Genomic DNA, 10,199 nt, shown 5'->3' on the forward strand with positions numbered 1-10,199 from the left:
AAGGCCAATGTTTGCTTTTTTTTTTTTTTTTTTTGCTTTTTAGGGCTGCACCTGTGGTATATGGAGGTTCCCAGGCTGGGGGTTGAATTAGAGCTGCAGCTGCTGGCCTGTGCCATAGCCACAGCAGCACAGGATCTGAGCCGCGTCTGTGACCTATACCACAGTTCACAGCAATGCCAGATCCCCAAACCACTGAGTGAGGCAAGGGATCGAACTGGCATCCTCATAGATACTAGTCGGATTTGTTTCCACTACACCACAACTGGAACGCCCAGTGTTTGCTTTTTTTAACTGCCACATTTTCTATATTTTTGTCACAATTTTTATAATTTTTATAACTAGTTTTATGTTAGCTCAGGGGGTTAAAGATCTGGCATTCAAGTTGCTGCTGTGGCATGGGTTTAATTCCTGGCCCCGGAACTTCCACAGGCCAAGGGCAGAGCCAAAAAAGAAAACAGATTAGAAATGCTGAGGGTGTTGATTTGTGGATGGGGTGATATGCTTTATTATTTTTTTCTTTTTGCTTTTTAGGGTCACACTTGCAGCATATTGGAAGTTCCCAGGCTAGGGGTTAAATCAGAGTTAGAGCTGCCATCCTATACCACAGCAGTGCGAGGTCCGAGCTGAGTCTGTGATCTACATCACACTTCACTGCAATGCTGTATACTCCCTGAGCAAGGCCAGGGAGCCAATCCACATTCTCATGGATACTAGTCAGTTTTGTTTTCACTGTGCCACAACGGGAAATCCAAGGGGTGACATGCTTAAAGACACGTTGTATATAAGGTTCCAAATTGAGATGGTGTTCATGTTTTAGCTCCTTAACTTAGTGTTTTTGGATTAAAATTTGTGTTACACACTAGTGTCTGTGGATAAATGAAATGACTTTTTATTTTCATACTACTCTTTGCTTAAAATCTGTATTTCTTAATGCAGAGTATCGGCAATTACATATACTAATCTGGAATTTAGGGAAGAGGTTTGGACTTAAGTTAGAGTTTAAGAGTCCTTATAGCATGCTTATTATTTAAAGCCATATTAATAAGATTGTTTAGAAAGTATATAAGAACAGATGAGAAAGAAATGCAGAGTGTAATTTTGGGACATACTGGCATTTAGGGGCAGATTGGAATGGGGGCGCCTCTAAGGAGATCAACAATCAGTCAAAGACTTCAAAGAAAACCAAGAAATGGTAATTCAGAGCCAGGTGTGAAGAAGGTTCTAATAGGAAGATTAGTTAACAGCCTTAAATACTGAGTATTTTCTTAGGATAGAGTACTGTGTACTGTGAAACCTCTGTTTTAATTTTGCATGTAAGAGGTACTTGGTGACTTTAATTAGGGCAATTTCATTGAAATGTTTGGCACAGACACATGAACTCAATAGTAGCTGGGAGGTAAGGAAGGAACTGCAAAATTTGTTGATCATTTATAAATAATTATAATTTAAATATGGCTTGCTATATTTAATTTTACATCAATTTTGCAGTGGTATTATCTCACTTTACAGATGAGAAAAGCAAGATTTAGAGAAGGGAAAGATGTCCCTTAAATAACTAGTAATGGACAGAACTAGATTTGAATGTATTACTGTCCATATGTTCTCCATTCCATTTTTTTTTTTCTTTTAAGGGCCACATCCATGGCATATGAAGTTGCCAGGCTAGGGGTCGAATCAGAGCTGCAACTGCCAGCCTATGCCACAGCCATGACAATGCAGGATCTGATCCGTGTCTGTGACATACATCACAACTCATGGCAGGACTGGATCCTTTAACCCACTGAGTGAGGCCAGGGGTCAAACCTGCATCTTTATGGATACTAGTTGGATTCTTAACCCACTGAGCCACTATGGGAACTCCTCCATTTCATCGTTTGTCAAGTAGTATTCCTCCTTGAGGTATTTTATCAAGTGGTATTCAAGGGGAATACTACTCAGCCACGAAGAAGAATAAAAGTTTGCCATTTGCAACAATATGGAGAGACCTGGAGGGTATATCATGCTTAGTGAAATGTAACGTGGGATCTAAAATGATGCTTCATATATAGAACTTGTGTTTTTATTGTCTTCCTTAGATTTAAAGAACATGTACAAAATAACTTGCCTAGAGATCTTCTAACTGGTGAACAGTTTATTCAGCTGCGAAGGGAATTAGCTTCTGTAAATGGCCATAGTGGTGATGATGGTCCTCCCGGTGATGATCTGCCATCAGGAATTGAAGACATAACTGATCCAGCAAAGGTAACTAGACTTATTAAAAAAAACCAAACTTTTAGTTCATGAAAAACTAAACTTCATGTCCCTTGACTGCATGTGTGGCATGACTTGTAGCACATATAAAATCAATTTTCTGATTAAGGCGGGTAGGAATTCTTTAGTTGGTATATCTTAAATATAGATTAAATGGAGAATCTGTTTCACTGTGAGACCTCTGAAACTGTTAGCTTACAAGGGTGATTTTGCCTATGTTATATAGTAGCACTATTTTTAAAAAATGAGAAAGTGGTTTATTAAGAAATTCTGTTACAGATTTTAGTATTGTTAATTGTACTTAGCACATGATTGACAACAGTTTAAAAACCCTCCACTATTCTAAGACTATAAGATGTGTAAATAATACTTAAATGTAAGCAGTGATCTTTTAAAATTTTAGTATATATAACTTAAAATTTTTTTTCTTCACAAGCTGATTACTGAAATAGAAAACATGAGACATAGAATCATTGAAATTCATCAAGAAATGTTTAATTATAATGAACATGAAGTTAGTAAGAGGTGGACATTTGAAGAAGGTGTAAGTATTTTTTTGCTGGTGTTGTAGGCTTCAAAATACAGATATGAATAATGAATTTTTTTAGTTATGAGTAATGCCTCTACTATTTATTTTTGCTTATTTAAGTAATAAGATGTTTGTCCCACTTATTGCTACCATTATCAATTTTCCATTATTTTATCATTTTCCATTATCAATTTTAAAAACATTGAATTCACATTTGCTTGAATTGCAGGTTATTTAATCCCAACCATTGTATTACAGCTGTTCAGTTTTTACAATCAACATCTTTGATTTTTTTTTTTTTTTGCTTTTTAGAGCCACACCCACGGCATATGGAGATTCCCAGTCTAGGGGTCAGTCGCAGCTATAGCTGCTGGCCTACGCCATAGCACAGCAACGCAGAATCTGAGTTGCATCTGCGACTTATACCACAGCTCATGGCAGTGCCAGATCCTTAACCCACTGAGTGAGGCCAGGGATTGAACCCACAACCTCATGGTTCCTAGTGGAATTTGTTAACCACTGGGCCATGACAGGAACTCCCAAACTTTTATTCTTTTTCGTGGTTGTGTAGTATTCCATTTGTGTGTATATGTGTTTGTGTATGTTTGTATCCTTTACTGATTCATCTGTAAATGGATACTGATCTGCTTTCTGTTATAATATAATTGTTCAATTTAAAAATACTTAGCAAATGATACAATTTCCTGCACACAAAGTTGTGTAGTTCTGTTAAAATGACTGGATAAATGGAAAATACATTCTGTTCATTCAAGTTTTATGCCTAAGTAATGAAGGGATTTTATTTATTTATTTATTTTTGGTCTTTTGTCTTTTTAGGGCCGCACCCGAGGCATATGGAAGTTCCCAGGCTAGAGGTCGAATCGGAGCTGTTGGTACAGGCCTACGCCACAGCCACAGCAACACCAGATCCGAGCCGTGTCTGTGACCTGCACCACAGCTCACAGCAACGCCATATCCTCAACCCTGAAAAGGCCAGGGATTGAACCCACAACCTCATGGTTCCTAGTCGGATTTGTTTCCTCTGTGCCAAGACGGAAACTCCAGAAGGGATTTTAATTTTAAGTTTTTTTATCATGAGATATGCTAGTGAAGGTTTTTTTTGGTTCATTACTATATTTATAATTTAAATGCTTTGGCGTTCCCGTCGTGGCACAGTGGTTAACGAATCCGACTAGGAACCATGAGGTTGCGGGTTCGGTCCCTGCCCTTGCTCAGTGGGTTAACGATCTGGCGTTGCTGTGAGCTGTGGTGTAGGTTGCAGACGCGGCTCGGATCCCACGTTGCTGTGGCTCTGGCGTAGGCTGGTGGCTACAGCTCCGATTCAACCCTTAGCCTGGGAACCTCCATATGCCGCGGGAGCGGCCCAAGAAATAGCAACAACAACAACAACAAAAGACAAATAAATAAATAAATAAATAAATGCTTTGTATTACTGTAGTCATTCATGTTTTGGTGTTGATAGTGGTTTGCTTTCATTGTCACGTCATACTTATATTACAGATTAAAAGACCTTATTTTCATGTGAAACCATTGGAAAAGGCACAACTGAAAAACTGGAAAGAATACTTAGAATTTGAAATCGAAAATGGGACTCATGAACGAGTTGTGGTTCTATTTGAAAGATGTGTCATATCATGTGCCCTCTATGAGGAGTTTTGGATTAAGGTAAGAAAATTATATGCTCTGAAACTTGAGTATATTATAAACATTGATCTAGTGACTAACCTTTTTTGTACTTCTGTTGAATGTTGTTCATATAACTATATCTGTTGCATTAGGAGATGGTCTGCTTGCAACCAGATTTGACTGCTGCATATGCCAACCTCGTTGCCTCTCTTCGTCCTTCCTTACAGAAACTAGTCTAGTGGTTCAATAAAGGTGCTGAATGGGTTTAAAAATAGAATTTTATCGTTCTGTCACATATTTAATGGCTTGTTCAACTGTAAATTATTCAGTATCTCCTCTGTTTCTGTATGTAGTATGCCAAGTACATGGAAAACCATAGCATTGAAGGAGTGAGGCATGTCTTCAGCAGAGCTTGCACAATTCATCTCCCAAAGAAACCTATGGTGCATATGCTTTGGGCAGCTTTTGAGGAACAGCAGGGTAAGAATAAGAAAATTTAGTTGATATTTGGGATTTAGGTTACTTTAGGATAAAGTTACAGGAGTTGGAGTTTCTGTTGTGGTGGAGTGGAAATGAATCCGAATAGGTTTGATCCCTGGCCTCGCTCAGTGAGTTAAGGATCTAGCGTTGCCGTGAGCTGTGGTGTAGGTCGCAGACGTGGCTCGGATCTGGCATTGCTGTGGCTCTGGAGTAGGCAGGCAGCAACAGCTCTGATTGGACCTGTAGCCTGGGAACCTCCATATGTTGCAGGTGCGGCCTTAAAGAGCAAAAAGACAAAAATAAATAAATAAATAAAGTTATCGGAGTTGAGTCCTGAGGGATGATGTAAAGCAGATGTAGATGAACTTTTTCTATAAAGGCCAGATAGTAAATATTTTAGGCTTTGTAGGCCATGTGATCTCTTTCCTAATAACCCTGTCATCAGAGCCCCAAAATAGATATAGACAGTACATAAACAAATGAGCATGGCTGTTTTCCATTTCAAAGAATAAAAATAGGCATAGCGTTGGATATAGCTTAGGGCTATTATTTGCCAGTACTTGGCATAAAGGATATTTCATAAGTTTATACAAAAGCATAAACATTTAATTACTATTTCTAGGCAATATTAATGAAGCCAGGAATATCTTGAGAACATTTGAAGAATGTGTTCTAGGACTGGCAATGGTTCGTTTGAGAAGAGTAAGTTTAGAACGACGGCATGGAAATATGGAAGAAGCTGAACGTCTGCTTCAGGATGCCATTAAGAATGCCAAAGCAAATAATGAATCATCATTTTATGCTATCAAACTTGCCCGACATCTTTTCAAAATACAAAAAAACCTTCCCAAATCAAGAAAGGTGCTTTTGGAAGCAATTGAAAGAGACAAAGTATGTATTTGTGTTTTTTAGAATATTTTCCATAAAGAAACCAGTGATTTTTTTTTGTTTGTTTGTTTTCCTTTTGGCAACTATGATGAAAAATGTGGTCTGTATGTGATATATTTTATTACTAAATGAAGACAACAGTCCCTCTAAACTGATGTTGCCATTCTTTAAAATTTTTTTCAAATTATTACGCATTAACATTGGATTAAAGTTTTGCACATATCGTGACATTTTCTATTTTCTCCGTATTTAGAAATTTTATGCCAAATTTATTAAGTACAGGGCCTGGGAGAACAGTTTATAAACAGAAGCATGGCAGTTGCCTGCACTGTAGGAAATGTAGTAGTAAGATTATTCTCCTTTTCCGAAGTTTTTTCTTTTATATTTCAATTGATAAAGGGCAGTGTCTAGGATATTTTTCATTTTTTAGATTTTCAACTAATGCCAGGTCTCTTTTAGATAAGTTTATAAAAGGTTCATTTCCAGCTATAGTTTAGGATGATTATCTTTGGTTGTAAAGATTTAGATTACTGGAAACTATAGAGATCTTTTTTTTATGTTTTACTTTGGATTTGTCATGGTAAGTCAAGCTACATTAAATCCAAGATAGGATATAGTGTTTTAATTTATCGATACTTAACAATTTGCATAGTTTAGGAGATACTAGGATGTTGTTTTTACCTACCAATGTGCCAAATAGGTTTTTTAACCTATTTTGATAGATGCTGACAACAGTTAACATGAATTACATTTTAATACAACTTTCAATTTTGAATTTTTCAAAATGGGACAAAAAATTAAGGCATTTCTAAATATGTGTAGTTTAATCAGATTTCTTAGAAATATCATTAATTGATACTGCTTTTTACACAGGAGAACACAAAGTTATACCTCAATTTACTTGAAATGGAATACAGTGGTGACCTCAAACAAAATGAAGAAAATATCCTAAATTGTTTTGACAAAGCTATACATGGTTCATTACCTATTAAAATGAGAATTACATTTTCTCAGAGAAAAGTGGAATTTCTTGAAGATTTTGGTTCAGATGTTAATAAGTAAGAACTTAGTTATATATTATCTATTTGACTAGTAAATGAGCATTGATAATTTTGGTTGGGATTTTGTTGAAGAGTATACAACATGATATATTGTTAAATTTAAAATGTTTCCTAGGTTATTTTCTCCTCAGATATGGGTGGGAGTAAATACAGTTTTGCAAATGTGTATGTCCTTAATAGGATATATGGCCTTTGCTTCAAAACTGTTTTCCAAATTTTTGCCTGGTAATTTAAGCAATGAGATAGGAAACAAATTCTATGAAAAAGGAAATGGCTGAAGGATTGAACACATGCATTTAGTATATAGGCCACCAAAAGTCTATGGAGTTATTAGTCTGGAATAGGAATGCCATTTTATCTCATATTGGAAAAGAGGACGGATGTAAGGTCCACAGATCACACCTATGGTCTCATCTTTGTGCATTGTGTAAAAGGATGAAAGTTGAGGATGGCAAGGGATTTGAGAAAATGACAGGTTTAAATTTGTAAAATATGGGAGTTCCCTAGCTTGGGAACTTCCATATGCTGCAGCTGTGGCCCTAAAAAGCAAAAAAAAAAAAAAAGGTAAAATATGGATAATGGATAAGCAGTGAGATCCTGCTGTATAGCACTGGATACTACATCTAGTCACTTAAGATGGAGCATGATAATTTGAGAAAAAAGAATGCATATATGTATGTATGACTGGGTCACCTTGCTATACAGTAGAAAATTGACAGAATGCTATAAACCAGATATAATGGAAAAAAATAAAAGTCATTAAAAAGAAATTGTAAAATAGAAGAGTAGAAATAGTGATTAGAGCATCGCTGCCATTCCTTTCTTACCTGACTCTAGTAAGGAAATATCTCACTTCCTGTTAGGCAAGTCTGTATATACATTTTTGATGGCTGAGTAAGATTTTAATTAATGAGTTACATTTTAGTAATATAATTTACAATTATATATATGTGCTTGGCATAATACTAAATATTTTGTATTAATTACCCAATGTAAAATATTATTGACAATCTAATGGGGGGAAGAGGTACTGTTGTTTTAGTAGAGAGAGGAAAGAGATTAGGCATTTTTTCCAAGGTCACTTAGCTATTACATTGTGCAGCTGAGAGCCTATTTCAGAGCATATGCTCTTAACCACTTCCTGTGCTGTCTTCTGTTTTGCATTGAAGAAAGTACAGAAAAGAAATGGCATATGTAATTCTAACTTTTAGCCTAGTTGAATGGTATGATGATGAGAGGATATTCCTAAGTATATGAGGTAGTATATACACTTTAGCCTAACTGTGGCAGGTGTTTTCAATAAGTACTGTTAAATTCGATCTCAAAAGTAAATTATAGAATGGTCAGGACTCACGGTTGCACTGGATAAAAACATATCAAGGTTTTTGTTGTTTGATACCTCCTTCGTCAGGTTCTCACCACATCTTAGAAATAATGAACAAGGTAGCTCTTGGCCAGCAACCCATCAGCCTTACAACTGTTGTATGAAAACAGGCACTTTCCTACTAGCTCAGTCAAAAATCCTGGGACTTAGTGACATCCTGGTTTGGGTTATATGCTCATCTCTAAATATACAGGAATATAGTATGTATATCATGTATACCTAGTATATAGTAATGTAATTGACCAGGCCTGTATCCCTAAAGCCTCATTTAAACTACACAGACTGAGAAGGAAAGTGCAGGGGGCAGGTTAGCCTGCTGGCTTATTTAAAAAAAAAAAAAAAAAAAAAGATAGTCATGGTAACATGTTTTTGTTTCCCTAAGTGGAAATCACTTTTAAAAGCTTTAAAAATTTAAGCTTGGGTTCTGTGTATTCCAAAGGTTTTTTTTCCCTCCCTTCTCTGTCAGACTTCTGAATGCTTATGATGAACATCAGACACTCCTAAAAGAACAAGATTCTTTAAAAAGGAAAGCAGAAAATGGGTATGTAATTTCTTGCTGAATCAGGAAGGGATGCTTTTTTAAAAGAAGATATTTCATTATGGGAATGACAAATATTACCTTTATGTTGTGGTAATTTAGATACTTGGAAATCATAATTATATGATTTGAAATCATATAAAACAGTGGTTGAGAAAGACAGATGAATGTACACAGTTAACAGTCATCCATTTATTAAAATATTTAACTGGGAGCTTTGAAAGTTTTAATTTTGACCTTTTATTTAGGTCAGAAGAACCAGAGGAAAAGAAAGCACACACAGAAGATACAACTTCATCATCTACACAGATGATTGATGGTGATTTACAGGCAAATCAAGCTGCTTATAATTATAGTGCCTGGTATCAAGTGAGTTCAATAATTGTAATTGAAATTTTTAATAGATATTAGAAATGCAAAAAGTGGGATAGTCTTTTTCTTTAGAACAAAACAATTCCTGTTCCAGATTGTATACATTTTGTGGATAAGACTTGGAATTTCAGTGGTGAATACATGCCTATTTTTTTTAAATATACCTGCTTTAATTATATCTTTATATATGAAACTCAGGCATAGCTCTTGTATGCTAATATGTTTGCTTTTCCCTTTCAGTACAATTATCAGAATCCTTGGAATTATGGACAGTATTATCCTCCTCCTCCAACCTGATGGGAAAATTAATAGCAGATGGAGTATGTGAAAAGTATGAAATTATTTTTTTTTAATGAGGGATGTAAACAGCATAAACTTGTATTTGATAACTTGTCTTCCCTGTTTCTGTGTAACATGATTTGTTTAGTAATAGGGGAAAATGTCACTTAGTAGCTCACCACAGATACTATTTCCTACCATTTATAAAATTTACTTTTTATTGGAGAACTATTTTTTTGATTTTTGCATTAAGTGGTCTAGAATTCTTTTGCAATGTATTTGCAACAGAGTTTTGTAGCCTTAAGGTTAGGAAAAAACTGACTGCAAATCATGTCAGTGTAGTTTAAGATTCTGAAAATACATAAGGGCTGGTTAATAAGGATTTACCTCCTTTAAAAAAATGGATTTTTAACCCTTGCTGACAAGACTGTTTGCGTGTTTCAGTTATCCTTATGAATTTGAATATAACAGCAGAAAAGACACCTATTAAAATACTGTCTTGGAATAGAGATTATAAATGAGGAAATGGAATGTTTGCATCCCCTTAAAAAATGAAAGTCTTATCAAAACTATGTTGTTTCAGGAGACTTTGTATTTGGAATATTCATGTAAAACTTGTGAGCAAGCTTTCATTTTGATCAAACTGATCATCTTCATTTTTGTAATAAAACTGAAGACTCATCTAGTAATTGTTATGAATTTATTTGTGGCGATCACCTAATAATACTAACTTAATATTTACCTTCAATGGTTTGTTGGTTTTGAAGTGTA

General features: G+C 35.5%; 1 protein-coding gene and 1 non-coding gene across 7 annotated transcripts in view; both read left to right on the forward strand.

Annotated features, from left to right (window-relative positions):
* The window catches only part of PRPF39 (pre-mRNA processing factor 39), a 31,918-nt gene extending 21,801 nt beyond the window's left edge, over window positions 1-10,117 (forward strand). For all 6 annotated transcript variants that reach the window (XM_047767246.1, XM_047767247.1, XM_047767248.1 and 3 more), the window contains 9 exons: window positions 2,076-2,241; window positions 2,687-2,794; window positions 4,301-4,465; window positions 4,780-4,906; window positions 5,529-5,797; window positions 6,668-6,852; window positions 8,706-8,780; window positions 9,026-9,146; window positions 9,390-10,117. In XM_047767246.1, the coding sequence (XP_047623202.1) occupies window positions 2,076-2,241; window positions 2,687-2,794; window positions 4,301-4,465; window positions 4,780-4,906; window positions 5,529-5,797; window positions 6,668-6,852; window positions 8,706-8,780; window positions 9,026-9,146; window positions 9,390-9,446 (1,273 nt within the window). In that variant the 3' untranslated portion in view covers window positions 9,447-10,117. The remainder of the gene's footprint in view (window positions 1-2,075; window positions 2,242-2,686; window positions 2,795-4,300; window positions 4,466-4,779; window positions 4,907-5,528; window positions 5,798-6,667; window positions 6,853-8,705; window positions 8,781-9,025; window positions 9,147-9,389) is intronic.
* LOC125121785 (small nucleolar RNA SNORD127) lies at window positions 5,872-5,957 on the forward strand. Its single transcript, XR_007133647.1, has one exon. It is a non-coding gene; the product is annotated as a small nucleolar RNA SNORD127 (small nucleolar RNA).
* Window positions 10,118-10,199: the final 82 nt, after the last annotated feature.

Source organism: Phacochoerus africanus, chromosome 2 (genome assembly GCF_016906955.1).
Source record: "Phacochoerus africanus isolate WHEZ1 chromosome 2, ROS_Pafr_v1, whole genome shotgun sequence".
NCBI classification, from domain to species: Eukaryota; Metazoa; Chordata; class Mammalia; order Artiodactyla; family Suidae; genus Phacochoerus; species Phacochoerus africanus.